The sequence below is a fragment of the Colias eurytheme genome, chromosome 29, assembly GCF_061535395.1.
Source record: "Colias eurytheme isolate Ceu_HAF_F1 chromosome 29, ilColEury1 Martin Lab GWU primary, whole genome shotgun sequence".
NCBI lineage: Eukaryota > Metazoa > Arthropoda > Insecta > Lepidoptera > Pieridae > Colias > Colias eurytheme.
The window spans coordinates 6,913,756-6,936,931 of NC_143008.1; the positions used below are offsets into that span (position 1 = coordinate 6,913,756).

General features: G+C 38.5%; 2 protein-coding genes across 2 annotated transcripts in view; one reads left to right on the plus strand and one right to left on the minus strand.

The window, feature by feature from the left end:
• Positions 1-154: 154 nt before the first annotated feature.
• The window catches only part of BRWD3 (bromodomain and WD repeat-containing protein), a 44,907-nt gene continuing 21,885 nt past the window's right edge, over positions 155-23,176 (plus strand). The window contains exons 1-17 of the mRNA XM_090118422.1: positions 155-307; positions 391-449; positions 527-556; positions 686-745; positions 1,982-2,174; positions 2,418-2,617; positions 3,202-3,417; positions 4,026-4,206; positions 4,941-5,079; positions 5,848-5,959; positions 6,471-6,539; positions 7,118-7,270; positions 8,127-8,322; positions 8,708-8,965; positions 21,290-21,416; positions 21,831-21,999; positions 22,738-22,931. Coding sequence (XP_089974548.1) covers positions 271-307; positions 391-449; positions 527-556; positions 686-745; positions 1,982-2,174; positions 2,418-2,617; positions 3,202-3,417; positions 4,026-4,206; positions 4,941-5,079; positions 5,848-5,959; positions 6,471-6,539; positions 7,118-7,270; positions 8,127-8,322; positions 8,708-8,965; positions 21,290-21,416; positions 21,831-21,999; positions 22,738-22,931 — 2,393 coding nt within the window. The 5' untranslated portion in view covers positions 155-270. The remainder of the gene's footprint in view (positions 308-390; positions 450-526; positions 557-685; positions 746-1,981; positions 2,175-2,417; positions 2,618-3,201; positions 3,418-4,025; positions 4,207-4,940; positions 5,080-5,847; positions 5,960-6,470; positions 6,540-7,117; positions 7,271-8,126; positions 8,323-8,707; positions 8,966-21,289; positions 21,417-21,830; positions 22,000-22,737; positions 22,932-23,176) is intronic.
• LOC149896360 (uncharacterized) lies at positions 15,256-16,893 on the minus strand. Its single transcript, XM_090118212.1, has one exon. It carries the CDS (start codon positions 16,563-16,565, stop codon positions 15,585-15,587), a length of 981 nt encoding a protein of 326 aa, XP_089974338.1. The 5' UTR covers positions 16,566-16,893; the 3' UTR covers positions 15,256-15,584.

Sequence of the window (23,176 nt, forward strand, 5' to 3'; positions counted from 1 at the left end):
ATTTCGAAAATATGTACAAAATAAAATAAAATTTAATAGCATCTAGCGCCATCTGTTCATTTACTGCCAAACCACATGCAAAAATGCTTTTCCGACAGTTTTCAGACTCTGTGACTGTAGATTGTAGAGCAAACGCCATTTTGCTGTTATTACAGTGGTCGCATTATCTTTCGTCAACAATGTAATGTTTCGAGTGAAATGTTTGATGGTTTTTGTGTATGTTTGTGATGTTTTTGACCAGTTTTGAGAGACGGTGATAAAACTAGGATTATGGAGGAGTCCAACGAGGACCTCAATGTCGTCCCAGGTGAGTTTAGTGTTAAAAAATCGTGTGTGATATTGCGAGTGTCCTATGTGCAAGGTTGACTAAGATGTCTTGCCCGGTTTCAGAACTCTACTTTCTGATAGCGAAATTTCTCTCCGGCGGCCCGCTTAAAGAGACTGCAAAGGTAAAATAGATCAAACTATTAATGAATTTTATTATTATTGTGACAAAAATCCTAACAAGTGTCCCGTTTTTTTACAGACACTGTTGAAAGAGTTGCAGAGCGTAGACGTAAGTTTGAGCTTTTCGTAGTACTAGAGTTAGAGCTTATTGTTGTTTTGATTGCAAACGCACGTGGCCGTCGCTGTCAAACTCGCTGAAACTTCTGAAAAAGTTTTTGTGCAATTTTTTCTGTTGTAGGTCCTACCTCGACGGCTCGACTGGGAGGGCAGCGAGCATCCCCAATCTTTCAATGAATTGGTAAGTTTACATGTTTTTACATCAGAATCGATGTTTATTTACGTTTTTTGCGTGAATTAGCGAATGGGAAATAATAAATTTCGTAAAAATGGTAAAATTTCTTAAATTGTGCAATACACGAAAACGATCCTTAAAATACGGTGGAAAATCGAGAAAAATGTTTTTGTCGCGTTTCTGTTATTATTTTTGTGTAATTGTGTATTTTATGAAAATTCTCGCTAATCATCCATTCTTTTCACATGATCGCGCAACTTCGTCGGCATTTGTCTCGCTCTAGCGTGGGTGAAATTTCCCATACCCGATCATTTGTTTCACTCCCACATATGACAGCTGTTGCTATAACGTGATTGGCCGGTTTCGAGCAAGTTTTCGCGTAATATTGTTAACACTTGAATGGCGCCAGTTTTTAAAAAACTTATATCAGATTGGCTATCTTTTTCGAGAGATAGTATGACAATTAATTATTTTCTGACTGAGGCCTATGTCCAGCAAATGTAGGCTGATGATGATGATAAAGTTAACTTAAATACAACTGTTCTTATAATAGCTTTCTATATAAAAGTCGTATAAAACAATCCCTATTCGCTATTTTGATAATAATAAAACAAAAGTAACTTGCATCTCATTGCTTTAAAGTTTTTACCAATAATAATTTAAAAAGTTTCATTTACTTGAAATATAATTATGTTCATTCTATCAAAACTGACTGTGACTTTGCCAACTATGTCCAAGATGTAATAAATTATACTTTTAGACAGTGCGCGCACGAGCAACTTTGTCTCTGCAACTTTTTTGTCTCCGCAACTATTTTGTCTCTCCCACCCATGGGCTAGTATGAAAGTGCGCGCACGTAGCGACGCAACTCCCCATACAAATTGATGGGAGAGACAAAATAGTTGTAGAGACAAAGTTGCTCGTGCGCGCTGGCTCTTAAAAACCATCCTTGACAATAATTTTATCAATAAAAAAAATTGCAAAATATTGAAAACTAGCCCACGACTTTGTGCGTACATCCCCGTTTTTTCCAGTTCCTGCAAGAATTTCGGGAAATCCTTTCTTAGCAGGTGCCTAGTTACGTCCTAAAATCTACCTGCATGTCAAATTTCAGCCCGATACGTCCAGTGGTTTGGGCTGTGCGTTGATAGATCACTATATCAGTCACCTTTGAGTTTTATTTAAATAGATAATGATTTTTTAACATGTTTGATTATATAATTTTTTTATTAAATTCCCCAGAACTCCCAATACTCGGAGGTGTCATGGCGTCGCCTGGCCGCAGTGTGCGAGCGGGCGCTTCGCCTCGCGCGCTCCGCCCCCCCGCGCATAGACAACACGGAGCAAGTGCTCAGCGCGCGCTTGTCTCTGCTCAGCGAGTCGCTGGTGCGCGGCCGGCCGAAGTACGCGTCGCACAAGCAGGACCACACGCTGGGTGAGATTGTCTGTGGTGTGGTGTGTGGTGTGACATAGACAACACGGAGCTAGAGATTTGTTTATGGATAGAACTCAATTAAAATCTTTCAACATGTAAATTTTTGCTTGTATTTAAGAATACAAATGTCTTTTTGCGTTTACCTAGCCTAAATTGACAAAATAATATTTCTTGGTCATCAAATATAACGGTTATTTTGACAAAAATGTTTTGATTAGAAATTAAATATAATTTCTATTGCAGTCCGTCGGCTAATATGCCGCGAGTTAGGCGGTGGGCCACGGGGCCCCGCGAACGGCGCGGGCCCCGTGTGCCCCACAGGGTACGGGGGCCCGTTCCCTGCACGTTTGCTACGGGGCCTCCAGTTACAGCGGCGCACGCTTGGCCACTTGTCAGCCGTGTATTGTTTGGTGTTTGACTCGACAGGGAAATATGTTGTTACTGTAAGTTTCTTTCGTTTTTGTTTCAGATTAGATTTCAAAATAAAAAGCCCTCACTTGTTTTGACCTAGTTTCAATTACTTTTAATTTATTTGTTAAATTGATGCGATTCACAAAAATTACAACTGGTCTCCTATCAGGTATAATTTTTTTTTGTACGGACAGTATTTTTGACTGTGATTACGACTTATTTTTGAATGTGTTTTATGTTTTGTTAGTACGAAAATAAAACACATAAAACGTGTAAGAATTAGTTTTATTATTCAGACTCTCTTATTTATTAAACAATAGCTTTCCGCCCGCGGCTTCGCCCGCTTTGTCTCAAACATAAGAAATTATATACAAAACCTTCCTCTTGAATCACTCTATCTATTAAAAAAATCCGCATCAAAATCCGTTGCGTAGTTTTAAAAATTTAAGCATACATAGGGACATAGAAAGCGACTTTGTTTTATACTAATATAGTGAAGTGATGCATATATACACATTTCAGTGTTGAAAAACTTCTCACATAATTATTTTGCATTTTCTTTCTAATTTATAAAAAAGTTTGACTTTTAGACTATATCTTTAACACACATTTTCAGGGTGCTGACGACCTGCTAGTCAAAGTGTGGAGCGCGATAGACGGTCGTCTATTAGCAACACTCCGCGGCGCGGGCGCAGAGATAACAGACGTGTCTATATCCAGTGATGGAGCGCTACTGGCCTGTGGCTCGGTCGAGCGGCTCGTGCGAGTGTGGTGTTTAGTTACTGGCGCACCGAGAGCTGTGTTACACGCACATGCGGGGACGATTACCTCGGTTAGTGGTGGCTAAAGTGACTAGGGACGGGCTAACGGTGATTAAAGTGACTAGGGACTAACTAACGGCGACTTTACTGACTAGAGATGGTGACTTTACTGACTAAGGAGTGATTAGCAGGGTATACCAACGTCATATTGTAGCGTATACTGTGTAGCAACTTTACTTAGTATATTTTTTTTCATGAAATTTTGTTTAATTTTATAATTTTCAATTTTAAAGTTACTTAAGATTTTATGTGTATTTGAGTAAATTTTTTGATTTTTATAGTCTAAATTAATGTTTCTTGGTGTGGCTAACAATGACTACAGTGAATTCAAAACGGCTAAATATGAATAGAGTAATTGTGATAGTACCTACTCGATGGTTTAACGTGACAATAGTGACTTTGATGTTATTAAAGTGAAAACTTCTTTAGCGGCGTAGAGCACTTTTTCTGTAATGGGTATAAAATCTTAAACTCGCGTCAGGACACGTGACCTGATCGAAAAAGCGTAAGACGGATGGATATCAAACATGCTCAACGTTAATAATCAAGTTTTCACTTCGGCCGGCACTCCCGGAGTGCAACTCGTCTTTATTTGCTTATAATTATATCTTGTGTGCAGGTCCACTGGGCGCCGCCCGCGCACTCGGACGTCCGCTGGCTCGCGTCCACGTCCACGGACGGCTCGGTCGCGTTCTGGACGTGCTCCGTGGACGGGCAGTTCCTCTCGCAGCCGGTGCAGTACGTGGAGCGCATGCGGCCGGGCGCGTGCCACATGATATGCGCCGCTTGGTCCTCGGGCGGTGAGTGTACGGCGCTATCCCCCCCACACTTGGCGCACAGGACCGCTCCGTGGACGGGCAGTTCCTCTCGCAGCCGGTGCAGTACGTGGAGCGCATGCGGCCGGGCGCGTGCCACATGATATGCGCCGCTTGGTCCTCGGGCGGTGAGTGTACGGCGCTATCCCCCCCACACTTGGCGCACAGGACCGCTCCGTGGACGGGCAGTTCCTCTCGCAGCCGGTGCAGTACGTGGAGCGCATGCGGCCGGGCGCGTGCCACATGATATGCGCCGCTTGGTCCTCGGGCGGTGAGTGTACGGCGCTATCCCCCCCACACTTGGCGCACAGGACCGCTCCGTGGACGGGCAGTTCCTCTCCATACTTCATATGTTAACATGCAACTATCTCACATACATATATTCAAACACATAGATACTCTCTTTTGTTTAAAACCATGGTCGAATTACGACCGATTAACACACTACACTAACAATAGTTTTTTATGACATTTTTAAATGTAATAAGTATTTCCTATCCCTCTTCGCTATTCTCTACTTTTGTGTCACACTGACTCGTCCATTTTATTTTTTATTTCGAAGTGAAACTTCTTTAAGCGCGTTGAAAGTAACATTTCATCATTGCGTCATGTTAATACCGTCACATCATTGCGTAAGGCGACGATTTTGCTATCTTTGAAACCAAAGAAGTTTCACTTCTGACACTTTCACTTTACTAATAAATCATCTTCTCTCCTAGGTGCGTTCCTAGCGTGTGGCAGCGCGGACCACCACGTGCGCATATACTCCGTGTGTACCGGCGGCCCGAGACGAGTGCTCGAGACAGCTGTGCACTTGGATGCTGTGGACAGTATTGCGTGGGCGCATAGGGGGCTGCGGTGAGATATCATACAAAAACACACTTCACACAATCATACAGAAAAAACATGCATAACATGCACTATAACATACTACAACACACTACAATACGCAATACAACACACACTACAACACTTGAGGCTTGCGGTGAGATATAACACACCACAAAATACACGAAATTCACGCACACACTTCAAAAAACCTATAAACAGACACTCGACGGTAGACACGCACTGCAAGACACATCCCGGGACGAAACGCACTAAAACACACTAAAACATGCACTAGAACATACACTACAACATAAACGTCAATACGCACTATAACACACTACAACACACTATAATACGCACTACAACCTACACTACAAGACGTGCCAGAACGCACTATAACACGCGTCAACACGCACTATAACACTTTCAGTATAACACGATTTATAAAATACAACACACAATGTCGAACTCTAACAAAAATATTCTTTCAAAAATTTGTCACTTATAAAAACTGAATATCAAATACATGATATCAAAGTAAAAAAAATGTGTGCGTGTACTAGTGTACACACGTAAGAAGTGAAACTTCTTTATGACCTTATTTTTCAAAAAAATAATCTACTATATGCAACTTTACAGAAATACATCGAATCACGCGTGGTAGGGATAAGAAAAAGATGGCGCGTAACGGAAAAATGTCACGCGTAACGAAAAAATGTTACACTAAATTTTTTTCCAACCCCGATAAAGAAGTTTCTCTACGAAAAAACTAAAATAAACCCATCCATTCTTTAGATTTGTGTCCGGAAGCAAAGATGGCACGGCGGCACTATGGACGTTATACGCGACGCAGTGGAGACATTCGTTGTTGCGTACCTGCGCGCCGGATGAACAGAAGAAATTGAAAGTGAGTCAAATTTAGTTAAAACTAGCTGCTCCGCTCGGTTTCACCCAGGTGGCTCTACTCCTGTTGGTCGTAGCGTGATGATATATACCCTATAGCCTTCCTCGATAAATGAGCTATCTAACACCGAAAGAATTTTTCAAATCGGACCAGTAGTTCCCGAGATAAGCGCGTTCAAACAAACTCTTCAGCTTTATAATATGTATTAGTATAGATAAGTTTTTAAACATATACATGTTGTTCGTAGGATTGACAAAAAAAATACTATTGAATAATTAATTAATCTATTTCGAGATATCCCATGTCCATTGATAACAAAAAAAGGTAATGAACCCATGATCGGATGACATGTATCGACTTTAAAAAAAGTTGAATAAGTCTTTTTAATCTGTGCCTATCGACGTGTAAAAATTTCATTGTAAACTATACTATAAAACTTCAACACTTGAAGATGTTTTTCATGAATAGAAAAAATCTGTAAAACTCAACAAAAATTTCAAAACTTTGTTTTCAGGTGACCATGGTTTGTTGGGACTGTAGCGACGAATATGTTATGACCGCTGTCTCGGATAATACTGTTAGGGTGAGTATGATTTTTTTTAAAATTATGTTTATGCGAATGTCAAATATCTTATCTCAGTCAGTCATTTTTTTGTATTAATTTTTTGTTGAAATTTTTTTACACCGATTATTTTTGTAGTAAGTAGTAACATAAATTTCTCTTTTTAGTTGTAAATATTAGACTTATTTTTTTCTTTTCTATTCAGTAGGATGGGGATTGTGTGTATGTTTTAATTTAAAAAAAGACATGTGGCACTCGGGACTGCCGCGGTAAAGCTATTGCATGCTATGCCTTCAAGCCACACCTCCGCCCATCGGAGTGGGGAGCGTGAGGTTTTTTCGTTACGGAATTTCTCGATTCGGTCCCCACGCTCAAGGCCCGCGATAGAAGCTATGCAATAGCTTAAAAATATGTATTTGTAATATATCGTATTATTGGCATACGATCTGTGTGAAAATGTCCAATAAACAACATAAAAATTAAGCTGTATGAGTGTAATGTTGTTTAGTGACCCTACACTTTACAGCGGTGGTGTTCACACTCTTATTATGTGCTATTACTGAGAATGTCTCTAAATTCTTGTCATGGTCACCCCTCAGGTATGGTGCGCACGTACGTGCACGCAAGTACGCTCGCTGTGCGGGCACAGGGACGAAGCGTACGTGCTCGAGGCGCACCCGTTCGTGCCGGCCGTACTGCTGTCCGCTGGGCACGACGGACAGCTGTTCGTGTGGGACGCGGCTGCTGGCGAGGTGAGTCCCACGTCCCACGTCTAATGTCTCATGTCCCACGTCTGACGTTCTACATATACCATCTTACACGTAGTGTCACCGCCCACATCCTACATTCCATCCTATACGGTTTGTTACATCCCATATCCCACCCTACACGTTGTTACACCGCCCTCACGCTATGTCTCTGCCCGCGTCCCATCCTACACGCTATGTCTCTGCCCATGTCCCATCCTACACGCTATGTCTCTGCCCACGTCCCATCCTACACGCTATGTCTCTGCCCACGTCCCATCCTACACGCTATGTCTCTGCCCATGTCCCATCCTACACGCTATGTCTCTGCCCACGTCCCATCCTACACGCTATGTCTCTGCCCACGTCCCATCCTACACGCTATGTCTCTGCCCACGTCCCATCCTACACGCTATGTCTCTGCCCACGTCCCATCCTACACGCTATGTCTCTGCCCACGTCCCACCTACACGCTATGTCACCGCCCACAGTTTCAAAATAGACATACCACCAGACATAAAGAGATAATATTTTTAAATAATATTTAAAAACACGCACCACCAGATTAAAATTACCATTTTTAACACGCTTTTATATGATTCACCTGTATGTTTACACGTAACTGACTATTTTGATTCGACTTTGATACATTTTCAACAGATAGATTAAATTCAAACTTTATACACTTATCAACGATCAGTGATCATTTGGAAGAATACAATAAGTCTGTAATTAATAATAAATGAAAAAATGTAAGCAAACATTGGTATTTTTAATAAATAAATAAATAAACAATCAGAGATCAACAATACCACGAGCCAGTAATTTTTTTTTGCTATGATTTTATATTTTTTTATTCCAGGTACTAGCCCAGTTCCACAACGTAATAGAGGGGCAGGGGGAGGGGGCGATATTTGACGCGAAGTGGGGGGGAGGGGACACGATAGCCGCGTCCGATTCCCACGGCCACGTGCTCTTGCTGGGCCTGGGCAAAGGGCACAGACTGCTCGCCCAATTGCCCACGGAGTTGTTCTTTCACACGGATTATAGGCCGCTGGGTGAGTTGACCGACTGTGCAAAAGGGGGGGAGGGGGTGGGTGAATAGGAAAAGGTTGTTTTTGCAAAATGGGTTGGGTAGACTTGATATGACTGTTAGGTATATGTTTATTATTATTTATTTTTATTAATAGAACATCAGATGTCCACTTGTTAGTATTATTTATTAATTACTATGTTAGTTTACATTGTTTTTATACAGTTTACATTTACATTAATTTAAATATTATCATTATTGAATATTTTACCATTTATAATTAGTCATTTTATTTTTATTAATTAATAATTTAAGATGTGTGTACTTGCTCACAATGGTGCAAGTACACACAATCGAATCGAATTTAAATGACTGTTGTAAATATATTTCTAAATCATTTTAAATTCCAGTACGCGACGCGCTAGGGGGTGCGCTAGACGAACAAACAGAAATCCCACCCCATTTAATGCCGCCACCGTTTCTGGTGGACGTTGAAGGAGCACCCCATGACCCCCAGTACCAAAGACTCGTCCCCGGGAGGGAGAACTTGGCGTTATCCCAGTTGATACCTCATGCTGATGCAGCAAGGAGTAGATTGGATGCAATGATTGAAGCGTTGGCTGCCGATCCGGCAACGCCGCCCGCACATCCGGCACCGCAGCCCGCAGGTAAGAAAGGGATAAAATTGACACTTATTTTTTTAAGGGGGGCATTATCACAGGTATAGTCATCATAAGTATTGTCACAGGTGATAAGGATGAAAAATACACTATTTGGTAGGGGGGAAAGGCTCTTTAAGTTAGAAAGGGGCGTTGTTAGGGGGGGCTTCTTTTCGCATTGTCTCAGTTGATACCTCATGCCGATGCAGCAAGGAGTAGATTGGATGCAATGATAGAAGCGTTGGCTGCCGATCCGGCAACGCCGCCCGCAGGTAAGAGGGGAGGGGAGAAAAAAAAGATAATATACACGATCATATTAATGCAACTGACTTAAGACTGATCGGTTGGCTTGGTTGGTAGTGGCCCTGCCTTCCAAGCCAGAGGTCGTGGGTTCGATTCCCACCCGGGGCAAATATTTAAATATTTGTGTGATGAACATAGATGTTTGCTCTGTGTCTGGGTGTTAATTATCTACAGGGTGTAATCGTTAAGTGTGCACAGGCGATCTTTCCGTAAGTATTACAGATAACAAAAAACTTTAAACTGATATCGAAAGTGCTTAACCTAATGAGTAAAATGGCCGTAATAAATTTTTAAAAATAAATCGAGAAATATCAAAAAAATTATCTTTAAACCCTCCCATACATTAAGTATGAAATATGAATATCCCGCGTGTACTAAATAATATGAAAGATTTTAGCTTTCTTTTTCTTTTTTTGGTTTTCTGCTTTAATTACTTCGCAAATTTGAAGTGAAAAATTCCACGCTTTTTCCGGACATTTTCACGCATTTTCCGGATATTTTCCGGGAATATTCCGGGCATTTCCCAGGCATTCTCCGGGGATTTTCCAGGCATTTTCCACGCTTTTTCCGGACATTTTCCGGGGATTTCCAGGCATTTTCCACGACTTTTCCGGACATTTCCCTGGCATTTTCCACGCTTTTCCCGGACATTTTCACGCATTTTCCGGATATTTTTCAGACATTTCCCAGGCACTTTCCAGGCATTTTCCACGATTTTCCAGGCATTTTCACACATTTTCCGGATATTTTCACGAATTTTCCGGATATTTTCCTGGGAATTTCCGGGGGTTTTCCAGGCATTTTCCGGACATTTTCACGAATTTTCCGGATAATTTCCTGCGATTTTCCAAGCATTTTCCAGGCATTTTCCGGATATTTTCCAGGCATTTTCCGGGGGTTTTCCAGGCATTTCCACGCATTTTCCGGACATTTTCACGAATTTTCCGGATATTTTCCGGGGATTTTCCAAGCATTTTCCAGGCATTTTCCAGGCATTTTCACGCATTTTCCGTACATTTTCACGAATTTTCCGGATATTTTCCTGGGATTTTCCAAGCATTTTCCAGGCATTTTCACGCATTTTCCGGATATTTTCCAGGCATTTTCCGGGGGTTTTCCAGGCATTTCCACGCATTTTCCGGACATTTCCCTGACATTTTCCGGAGATTTTCCAGGAATTTTCCACGCTTTTTCCGGACAGTTCCACGCATTTTCCGCATATTTTCCAGACATTTCCCAGGCATTTTCCACGCTTTTTCCGGACATTTACACGCATTTTCCGGATATTTCCCTGGCATTTTCCAAGCATTTTCCAAGCATTTTCCACGCTTTTTCCGGACATGTTCACGCATTTTCCGGATATTCTTTCATATTATTTAGTTTATGGGATATTCATATTTCATACTTAATGTATGGAAAGAAGAAAGAAGAAAGAAAGAAAGAAAGATCATTTATTTGACTCCACAATAATAACAAACACAATTATGGGAGGGTTTAAAGATTTTTTTTGATATTTCTCGATTTATTTTTAAAAATTTATTACGGCCATTTTACTCATTAGGTTAAGTACTTTCGATATCAGTTTAAAGTTTTTTGTTATCTGTAATACTTACGGAAAAATCGCCTGTGCACACCTAACGATTACACCCTGTATATAAGTATTTATTTAAAATATATAATATGTGTGTTTATCAGCCATCTGGTTTCCATAACACAAACGAAAGCTTAGTATGGGATCAGATCGTGCCGTGTGTGAAAATTATTCTGAAATATAAAAACAAAGTTTGTTCCAGTATACAAATTGTTTATGTGATTTAACTGTATTCCGAATTGGTCTATTGAGATGGATGTGCGAGTTTCTTCTTTTACAATTAAAATGTTAAATTTTCAATGTGCTCATACACAATTTACTAATTTCGGTCCTTCGAGACAGATGCGCGAATTACTTTACTATAAAAAAATTACCTTCAATGAATTGTCTTGTTTTGTGTTTTGGTGCTTCGAGCCGGACTTATGTACTTACTACGTGTGTCTACGCGTTATTGTTCTTTCGGGATGTTATCTACGTACATACCACGTGTTTGCGCGACATTGGTTGTTTGGGATCTTATTTATGTACTTATCGTGTGTGTTTGCGCGACATTGCACCTCCGGGATATTATCTACGTGTTTGAAATGAAATGAAATGAAATGAAATATGAAATGAAATGAAATGAAATGAAATGAAATGAAATAACTTTATTATGGACATAATATTATGAAAAAAAAAGATACAATATAGATGAAAAAAAAGGAACTTAAAAAAAAATACATATGCCATAATTAGGCCAACCACTCAGTGTGTCATCACTGATTTTCAGTGGCCGCCTTAGGATGTCTTATTGACAGTGGATGTATTTCCGTTCGGTATGCAAACTGTATTAAATATAATTTAATCGATATATACTTTATAAAATATATAATAAGTAAATGAATATGAATAATATACGTATATTGTGTATTAAATTAAATTTAAATTTGTGCACATAAAATTTAATATACTTACATTTAAATAATAGTCATTAATATAATATATTTAGATATTGATACATACATATATATATGAAATTTGTATAAGTGAGTGTATACATATTTTGAAACAAAAAACTAATCAATAAAAGGCAATTGAATGGGGTTAAAATTTCTGATTGCGCTTTTGAATGTCGAGAAGATAAGACTTCAGTTTGTTTTTAAAAGAGAATACGCTTTGTTGGGAACGAATAGGCGGCGGTAGGTCATTCCAGCATTTTGAAGCTTGAAATCTAAAACTCCCCCTAAATGCGGATGTTCTGTGAAGAGGTATTTCTAATAGAGAACCTGCGTGACGAGTCTGGTAGGCTGTATTATGATCAGCCAGCCATTTCAGTTTATCGTACAAATACACAGGCACTCTGTACTTTAAAACATTAAATAGGAGCGTAGCCAGGTGCACGTGGGTACGGTACTCCATTTTTAGTGAATTGTTATTTGACAAAAATGGTGTTACATGATCACGGTAGGGTATTTCGTAACAAAAACGGGCACAGGCGTTTTGCACCCGTTGCGCAATTTTTTTCGTGGATGTAAGCAATCTAGGCCCAACTACCGTATCAGCATAATTAAATTTGGATAAAATAAGTGATTCACATAGCAATTTTCTAACAGTAACACTTAATGAATGTCTAATACGATAGAGCAATTTTAGCCGATAGAAACAATTTTTTGATATGTTTAAGATATACTTGTTGAATCTCAGACCCTCATCGAATATAACACCGAGATTACGCGCTTCAGTTACTCTTTCGATAGGTTCTCCCTTAAGAAATATAGTAGGTTTTTGAGCTACAATTGAACCAATTTGATGAGGCGAACCTATGACCATATACTTGGTTTTACTGGAATTAAGAGCAAGGCAATTCGACTCTGACCATACTGATATGCGATGCAAGTCTTCATGGAGCCTTTCTAGAGCAATATCCATCTCACTGACCTTGAACGAAAGGTATAATTGAATATCGTCCGCATAGAGATGGTATTTACAATATTTTATGCATTGTGTCACATCGGCCGTATACAGTATGAACAGAAGGGGGCCAAGAATGGAGCCTTGCGGAACTCCTCTAGTAACTTCCGCCCACGCAGATGAACAAGCCCTTTGTCCATTTTCCCCTTTTATTTCGACCATTTGTGAGCGACAAGAGAGATAGCTTTTAAACCACTGCAAGGTATTGTCATCAAAGCCGTAGTAAGACAGCTTGCTGAGAAGCAATTGTATATTAATACAATCAAAGGCTCTAGAGTAGTCCAAGAGAATCAGCAAAGTTCCTTCTCCTCGATCTTGAGCCTCAAGCATATTGTCTACCACATCCAACAGTGCTGTCGTAGTGCTTTTTTGCTTCCTAAAGCCTGATTGCCTCAATGGTAATATATCATTTTCGTCCAAGTACCGCCTAACCTGCGCACACACTACTTTCTCTAGAATCTTTGATAGACACGGTAAAATGCTTATTGGTCTGAGATCTTTAAAACAATTTGGGTTGTTAATTTTGGGTAACGGTTTGATGAGCGCTTTACGCCAAATAGAAGGAAAGGTGCAAGTTGATATAGATGTATTTATGATACTTGTAATTATTTCAGCAGTATAGGGTAACGTTAATTTAAGCATGTCTAGTGAAATTCCGTCGCACCCGATGGCATTAGAATGCAAAGACCGACAGTGCTTAAGTACCTCGTCTTTAGAGACAGTCGCAAACGAAAACTGTGAAATGTTTTTTTTGTTATTTACAAAGAAATCTAATTCCTCATTAGACACACCAGATTTACCTGGAATATCCAAAAAGTGACGATTTATATCATCTGGGTGTCTAAGATGATCTGGCAACGAAATTATATTTTTTACATTTATGTTAACATTTTTCTTTATATTATTCCACAACATACGAGGATTATTCATGTTTGAATTTACGAAAGTTTCAAAATAACACATTTTTTCACGTTCAATGGCTTCCGCAACTACCTTCTTTAACTCTAAGTAGTAAGATTTGTGACTGTCTTGTTTAGACAATTTAGCTCTAGTATAAGCACTATCCCTGCGTCTCATTAATAACTTGATATTATATGTAATCCAAGGGTAGTTGTGATTTTTTACATAAAAAGACTTTAAAGGAGCAAGCCAGTCAAAAATTGATAGAATAGTTGAATTAAATTTAAATACGAAGTTATTAATATCTTGGCGATCAATTACAATATCCCAGTTTATGTTCGTCATAGCGGTATCAAATAAATCCATGTCTATATCTTTAATTGACCTATGTTCTATTTTTAAAGGAATGGGCTTATCCTTAGCGATATGAAGTTCGCACGTAACCAAAGCGTGGTGACTAAGATCATTAATATGGTTGACTGCAATCCGTCTAACACTTATATCCGTACACACAAGGTCAAGGATGGTTTCACTATGATTAGTGAAATGGGTGGGTTCGTTTACGATCTGCGATAAACTCGTCATCGTTAAAAATTCGGTTAATTTGCGATATCCCATTGTGCTTGTATCTTTAAAATTAATATTAAAGTCACCCATTACAATCATATTGTCAGCCCACGAAAAACTTACAACCGACTCATAAACCGCATTAACGAATGTGTCGATATTTAGCCATGGCGGGCGATATGCCGTCCCTATTACGAGTTTTTTACATCTTATGTTGAATGTTATCCACATTTGTTCAACATTAAAACAACACGGATGTTTTAACACTTTAACATTCAAGCTATTCCTAACATAAAACCCAACACCGCCGCCGCGAGCTCGCACATGGGGCGGTCGAGGCTTATGAACAAGGCGATAACCAGAGATTTTAGGCGCTCGACCCTCCTCCCCTTCCTTTAACCACGTTTCGTTAATACCCAGTACGTCCACGTTATGGTGTTCCATAGCAACAATAAGTTCTTCGTGACCAGTACCAAGAGAACATATGTTTATTAAACCAATTACAAGATTTGATTTAACCATGATTAAATACATTAAATATATAATCTAAATGAAGTATATATATATAATATATTGGCCAAAGAAGAAAATAGATAAAATAAAACATAATATAAAGGCTTGAAACACGAAAAATACACACCACCATCAATAAGGCAAATCCATACGAAGGTACAATAAGGATACTTGCAGACATCTTTGAATGTATAAAACAAATTATAAACACACTGTAAACTGTTCCAGGAAGCACAAATGCAAAATAAACACTATAAAGCCTAAGTTCTATATCTATTTCTGTGTATGTAACGCTTAAATAATAATTTAAATTAACTGTAAGATAAATTATCACACCCAAGACAACATCTTCACATATATTATGAACAGAAAACAATATAAAACAATGCATCTCATCCAGCCACGACAAACACATGTACGTCGAAATAATAAATAAAATTGTTACATTATACAAAACAAGCTCATTCCCAATACATGGAGGAGTAAAATGATAAAAATTATATGCTTTATGTTTGTATAGAATACAAAGACAATCCAAAATTTTTAGTAATATAACAGATAATATACTATTCAATATGTTCTTATAAGGCATACATTTTAGGCGACAAACCATAGTGACATTTATACATATAAGTAGAACCACACAATTATTGCAATAAGATTTCAGTGTATAAAGGCCAAGTATATCACTCATAACACAGTTCACAACTATTGCAATATTATAACAAAAGTCAAGAATGAGTACATATAAATATGAAATAAACATTTTCGAATAGGTTGGGGATAATTGCGAGTTCGAAAAAATTATGAATAAAAAACCTTATTTATGTCGTCTTCCGACTTAATATTAACTACTTTAGATTTATTATCCCGTCTAGCATACACATGACCCGCGCGAGTCCAAACGAAACGCCAGTTCTTAGACCGCCCTAACTTCTCACGCGCTGCAAAGAACAGTTTTCGGTTATTGTACGTGAGATGTTCGTTCACATAAAAGCGGCGAGGCTCGCCCTGCACCCCCGTGCCGGCGGTGTCCGCGCCGCGCCGCACGCGCGCCGCGCGCAGCAGCTCGTCGCGCAGGTGTCGCCGCGTGAGGCGCACGACGATAGGGCGCGATTGGGTCGCATCGCTTGCCGCACTCTCATCCGTATCTACGCGTTTACGCACACCACGCCTATGGACATTCACAATATCACGCTCCTCTATACATAAGCCAATTTTTTGTGCTAACGTGATTGCAATGTGCAGTAAATTTTCGCCTGTATTTTCTTGAACACCCGAGATTTCTACATCATTCAATAGCTTCTCCTGCTCAGATTCGTTAAGCTGTTTCTTTAAAAGGTCGATCGAGTCTAGACTCTGTTGTAACTGCTCATTATCAGCCGCCACACAGGCCCCACTCTCCAGTTGTGACACACGCTCCTCTATGCCGTCCAATCGACTACCAAAGTTAGTAACTAAAGCAGTTAATTTCGTCATGTCTGATCTAAAGTTCGATATCTCAGTGCGAAGGAGCTTTATCTCCTCTATCAGAGAAGGGGAACTTTTTTGATGGGGGGATACAACATCGAGAAATACATCAGCATCTTGACACTGCGCGGGAGTAATTTCGACAGCTTTAGAAGTATTTTTCGCTTTACATGTCTTACACATCCATTTTATATTGCCGCGGGCGTCTGGGCTACAATTGCTACATTGTTTATGATAAGACATATTACACTTATTGCATTTTACGCCATCTGCCGATGCGAAGAACTTTCCACACGCATTACACTTGTTTGCCATTATGTAATTAGTACTTATCGACTGTATCAAAGTATTTCAACCTTAGCTCGCTAGATGGCAGTAATATAAATTATTTAAAAGTCCGTTAAACCGGGTCAGCTGTACTGAATAGTTGCGGGTATCGTAAAATCAGCTGATCGTCAGCTGTGCACTAATGTTTATTATAATCACTGTTTTTCACGAAGATAACACTACACTGTGCACTACACGTTATTAATGGTATATCTTATAACTGTTTTATTTACTTTTAAGTGTTAACAGGTAAGTTTACTATTTTTAAATTGAAAAACTAAGCAGAGCGAGACTGTCACACACCACTGTCAAAAAGACACTCTGGGCCCCAAGTCTGCTATTTTTTATAAATTCGTCATTCCAACACGATCCCATTGTCATTTTGATAAAAGTTTGTAATCTGCTAAATTCATAATGGTCGATCAGTGGTCGGTCAGTGGTCTCGTAATGGAATCGTGGCAGAATGACATTGTCGTATTGCCATTATTATAAAACCCGGTAGTAGAAATGATTTTCGAAAAACTACTACTAAATTTTAACATTTACTCATGCCAGATTTCATTTTTAAACATTTTTACATATTATTTAATAATGTTATAAGCAATCTGAAGTAGTAAGAAGTTCGTAAATAGCAAAAACATTAAAATGTGTAACGCGGATAAAAGTGAAACTCAATAATGTTTTATCTGTTTAGCTGTCAAAGTCAAATGTGACATTACTACTTGTTTACAATTCTAGCGGCCGGTGTTTAGCTATTTATTTTCATTGTGTTTTATTTATTTATAATATTGAAAAATGGTGCTAATAGAGCAAATTTCGGCTCTAATTGATTTTTTGGAAAACCACCAAGACCTGGCGTTTGGCTACTGCAGCCGCACCAATGAAGGGCGAAGTTTAAGCAAAAGATATTGGATGGAATGCGCCCAAATTTTAAATTCCATATCGGTGGACTGCCCCAATAAAACTCCCGCAGAATGGCGCACAGTAAGTACCTATATACAGTATTATTTAATAATAGGTATGCAAAATGTATCATTAATATAATTTTTGCACTTTTTTAGTTCTACCATGAATACAAAAGCAAAACCTTAAAGAAAATTAAATCACAGAAGAGTGAAATAAGTGCAACAGGTAAGCAATTCTTTTCTTCTGGCAGCCTTGCTGAATTATAGTGGAAAGCATATAGTAATAATATTGTATAATTTGCATTTAAGGTTAAGGTAAAGGGCGAAGTTTAAGCAAAAGATATTGGATGGAATGCGCCCAAATTTTAAATTCCATATCGGTGGACTGCCCCAATAAAACTCCCGCAGAATGGCGCACAGTAAGTACCTATATACAGTATTATTTAATAATAGGTATGCAAAATGTATCATTAATATAATTTTTGCACTTTTTTAGTTCTACAATGAATACAAAAGCAAAACCTTAAAGAAAATTAAATCACAGAAGAGTGAAATAAGTGCAACAGGTAAGCAATTCTTTTCTTCTGGCAGCCTTGCTGAATTATAGTGGAAAGCATATAGTAATAATATTGTATAATTTGCATTTAAGGTAAGTTAATGCAGTACTCGGGGTAGCGTATTTTCTTCGATTATTATTTTGTAGATCACGCCCCAAGTGTTAATCAGTATTGCCTACGTTTTTTTATGTATAGATTTTATTTAAGTTGTATGTTATTCGTTTTTTGTTATTTTGATTTTGTATAAATTTATATTTTATACCTATAGATTTTCTTTAAAAATGAAAAAATGTATTACTTACTGTCACCATTAGTTGAATAATATAATCATGTTAATAAAATAATTTTAGTTTCAATTATTGTTGTTTTATTCGCAATTCAAATTCAAAAATAATTATTAATATTATGAAACTTAATATAATTAATCTATGTAGATTTGATTAGATAATTGCCTACCATCTACTACACAAGATAATGTTTAGTACCTACTTACCTACTTAAAATTAGCTTTTTCTTATGCCATTTAATTAATGATCATGAATCATTTTTCATATGTTCGATTCAAAAACAGTGTATGAAGAACTTAAATTAATAAATTCTACCATGTAAGTGTAAGATGAAATGATGGCGATGTAGAATTACCTATATATTTATTATTTATAAGTTTTAACCATATTTTTTATTAAATAATAACACCTGCTAATTTTTTTTTACATATTTCAATTGTACAGACACTACTTTTCTACAATTTTATTATATGTATTGATAACGTAGGTATTAATAAATAAAGGTAGGTAGGCTTCGTAACACCTAATTCCGTAGGTAGGTACCTATACTACCTTATCATATAGAAATTTTAAAATGATAGAATCAAAAAAATAGCACTGATGAATGGATAAAGAAAACTAAGCTAAAGATTTTAACTAATTAATAGTCCTATTTAAATTGTTGGCTTACAGCTAAATCACTAAAATACCTAAGGGATTAGAAACATTGAGAAAACAACTTCAATAAAAAATCAACAAAATTCAATTTAATGTAACTAGATAAGGTAAAATGACGATAACAATTAACTATTTGTTAATTTCGAGCTTTTACATTTTAATATCAGCTACACTCGACAGGGGGACTTATTTATATAATTCAGTTTTTTGTTAGTGTATAAACAAGACAAGAGGTAACCATTTTTATTCAAGTAGGTAGGTATATGAACATATTCAATGAAATTAAAACACATTATTTAGGTATCTTATTTTGTATTGTATCTTTTAAAAACACGTTTTGCAAATTTCGAAATGATTTTTTTTCATTAAATAATTTCAATCTTCTATTTTCATTATTGCTTCTGTTAAAAAAATCGCTTTCTATATCGAAGGCGTTCAAAACTGAAAGAGAAATTAGTGATATTTAAATTTTGTATTATAGGTACTGTGTATAATATATTTAAAGACAAGTAATGTTTCACTCAGTAAATGTTTAATCAAAACCTCACATTTCCAAATTTAATTTCAAAATCTTAGCTAAGATTCTCATCATTTTTATCAGTAATTTGGTACATCAGATTGACTGAAACACTACTTTAGATGACACAACTAAAACAAAATGCAGATGTTGTAGTCAGTTAGTTATTTACATTTTACTGTTTTCTCCAAAATCAGAAAAAGTGGAAAAGTGAGGTTTTGTTCTTCACCTCCTCAATTAGTAAAAGTTTGGGCAGTAGGTAGAAATTTCTACTTTCTAACCAATACTTACAATCATAACATTAAGAGAATGGAAGCCCTTTCTGTTATAATATCGCTCCTCATGTATGTGTGGTCTTAATATTGCTACATGTGTGCCGTCAATACAACCCAGGACGCCAGGAAATTTAAATTTCTGATAGAACCTGAAAACTTTTTAACTAAGTAATTCTGATAAGGTACAACAGGCAATACAAACAAAACATCAGGGTATATTTAATTTCTCACTTGGCCTTTATAATATTCCTTTCATCACATTGTGTAGGCCATTTAATATATTTGTGGTATATTTTATTGAGTGCCTTTGTCACTTCATTAATTGATCTTGACACAGTAATTTGTGCAACATTATGGAGGGCACTCTGTCCAATCAAAGTTTGATAGGACCCTGATGCATAAAATGCAAGTGCTATTAGAATCTGCAATAAAAAATATAACAAATCAACTATTTCGTGTTTATAGCTACAGAACAATAAATCAATGAAAATCAAATTCAGATTACTAACCTTCATTTCTGCCGATATGCTATCGTTTCGACGCGGTCTGGCCATAAGGGGAATGAGTTCTTCAATTAACCCCCTTACTGAGTCCTTTCCAAGGCGAAACGTTTTTACAAATTCCGCCTCGGAAATATCAATAAAGGGGTTTGTACTAATTCTCGTCAAGCGACGGGCTCGACGACGTCTTTTGCATTCCGCCCGTCTTCTTTCTCTAGCATCCACTGCGGCTAGCTCGAGAATATTTGCTCGTAGTGAATACATTTCTCCACTCAATATTTCACAAAGTACAATACAAACACGATAGATAACAAACTCTTTTCGACAACCGAGCTATTATAAGCAATGACTGCACAATGACGATCCAATGGTAGGTCAATGATCAAAGGAACTGTCAAAATTTTAGCAGATTACCCCATACGTCAGTCATTCATTTGTCATTATGTACGAGATTACCATTCTAAGCCATTTCTTTCAATGGAATGTCAGTGGTTGACCATTGGAAAGTCATAATGACACCATTATAATAGTAGATTACCAAACTTGTCAAAATCAACAATTTTGAAATCAATGATAGACCATTCTGACACTATTGTAATAGCAGACTTGAGGCCCTGTTTGCGCGTTGTTATTTTTGGATCTTATCTACGTACTTACCACGTGTGTTTGCGCGTTATTCGTCCTTTGGGGATCTTATCTATGATATCTTTGGGTTGTTATCTACGTACTAACCGCATATGTTTGCGCGTTATTGTTCTTTCGGGATGATATCTACGTACATTCTACGTGTTTGCGCGATATTGGTCCTTCGAGCCGGATTTACGTAATTACCACGTGTTTTACGCGTTATTGTTCTTTCGGGATGTTATCTACGTACATACTACGTGTTTGCGCGATATTGGTCCTTCGAGCCGGATTTACGTAATTACCACGTGTGTTTGCGCATTATTGGACCTTCGGGATGTTATCTACGTACTATGCACGTATATAACCTGTATGTTTGTATGTGTGCAGGTGTATGGCGGGGGGAGGGCGTGCGGCACACGGCCGGCACGTGGCAGCCGCTGGACGTGCCGCTCAGCACGCGGCCCGTCGTGCTGCCGCTGCCGCTAGCGCACCGCGAGCGGATCGAGCGCGCCAGGTGAGTGGGGGGGGGGGTGTTTTTGTTTGTTTGTCCAGCTGTCACGTTGGAATGGAGCGGATACAGATTAATAAAGGCTACTTTTGAAGTCGCGTCATGGCAATATCGTCACGATAGGGCGATAGGCGACGATTTTGGTATCTTTGAATCTTGTCAAAGAAGTTTCACTTCTGACACGTGTGTCAGACGTCGGCACACACGCTCTTTTGCTGACGTCACAAATTGATAGGCAGGTCACTTTAAGACCGCGTGGTAAAAGAAAATTTACACTTCTTCACATTTGTAATAAGATCGCCGCCTTACTCCATGACGAGATGATATTGCCATGACTCCATCTTGAAATTTTACCCTCAACGCGCCTAAAGAAGTTTCACTTCGATAAATAACAGCAATTTCTCCCAATTCCTCTTGCAGTGCAGAACTGAACAGCCTAGAGATGGCATGGTATCGCCGGGAGATGAGGCGCAGACCTCTCATGATATCCACGGCTGGTGGGGATGGGGCTGCGCGGAGAAAGCCGGGGCGAAGGCCCAGGGCTCCCGCGCCGAGGGCGAGGCCCCAGCCCCCACAGCCGGCGCATACGGTGAGTTTCTTGAGCGTTTTGTTTGGAAACAGTTTTTTTTTCTCTATAATTGTGATTATTAATTGAAAAATTGTGAGAACTTGGCACACATTTAGATCTCAATTCTTTTATCGGCAAAGTCGACCGCTGAACTTGGCTCTCATTTTTACATTTATGTTTTTGGTGGGATTGTATTTTACGTTCGCAGCACTATTACGTGCTTACACAGGGTGTCCCACTATCGGTATACTAAGCGCGAAGGGACTTGTAGTCTAGCATACACTGATCACGTAAAAAATACTTAAACAACAAAATTACGCCAAAAATTTTTTCTTTTCTTTTCTAGCTTCGCGCCGCCGGCATATACTGCTTTGCTAATGTGAGCATTTTGTCTGAAAACATAATCTTAAACGATAGCTCACGTGCGGGTGGCAAAGTTGGGCGGGTCGCTTGTTAGGGGTGTACACAAAGAGTTTTAAGAATTCATCTATTTGAAAAAAAAATGCATCTGGAATTTTATAAGTATTTGTTACGTACTTAGCGTATGCAAAACTATAACCTCCATTTGTAGTGTATTTACATTATGCATTATCTGTGGATCATAATATTTGCTATGTGGGTATTTGTAAAATAAATGTCAGCCTTAATTCTATCCGGTGTACGTTATTTATTATTGATTCCTTAATTCAATCTTATAAATATAACACCATTGAGCTTAGTATACGGACGGTGGGACACCCTGTATATCGCTGTTTACAGGAGGAACGCTCCGAAGCGGACGGCGACGTCGATCCGGACGGCGATCCGGACGCGGAGGACCGCTCGTCCGAACAGTCCGCGTCCGACAGCAGCACGTCGGACGAGTCCGTGCGGCTGTCGTCGCGCAGCTCGCGTAGTTCCCCCGCGCCGACACGTGCGCGGAGGGTGAGGGCTTCAAGGGCGCGGCCGAGGAGGTGAGGGGGGGGGGACTCCTTCTAGGAGCACTTTTGAGTCGTCGATACTGCTTTCCGAATCGGTGTTAAATGTAAAAAAAATATGTAATGACGATTCAAAAGTGCTTCTAGAAGAAGTCTAATTGAATAAATAAATGTTTGAGTTTGAGTATCTATGGAGAAGAACCGGCAAGAAACTCGTGGACAGTATTTTTATTAAGTTTAAGTAAAATACGGTAGAAAAAAAATAAGTTTAAGTAATAGCA

Excerpts from the sequence above, each read along its gene's own strand:
- LOC149896360 (XM_090118212.1), bottom strand. The coding sequence starts at position 16,565 with ATGGCAAACAAGTGTAATGCGTGTGGAAAGTTCTTCGCATCGGCAGAT.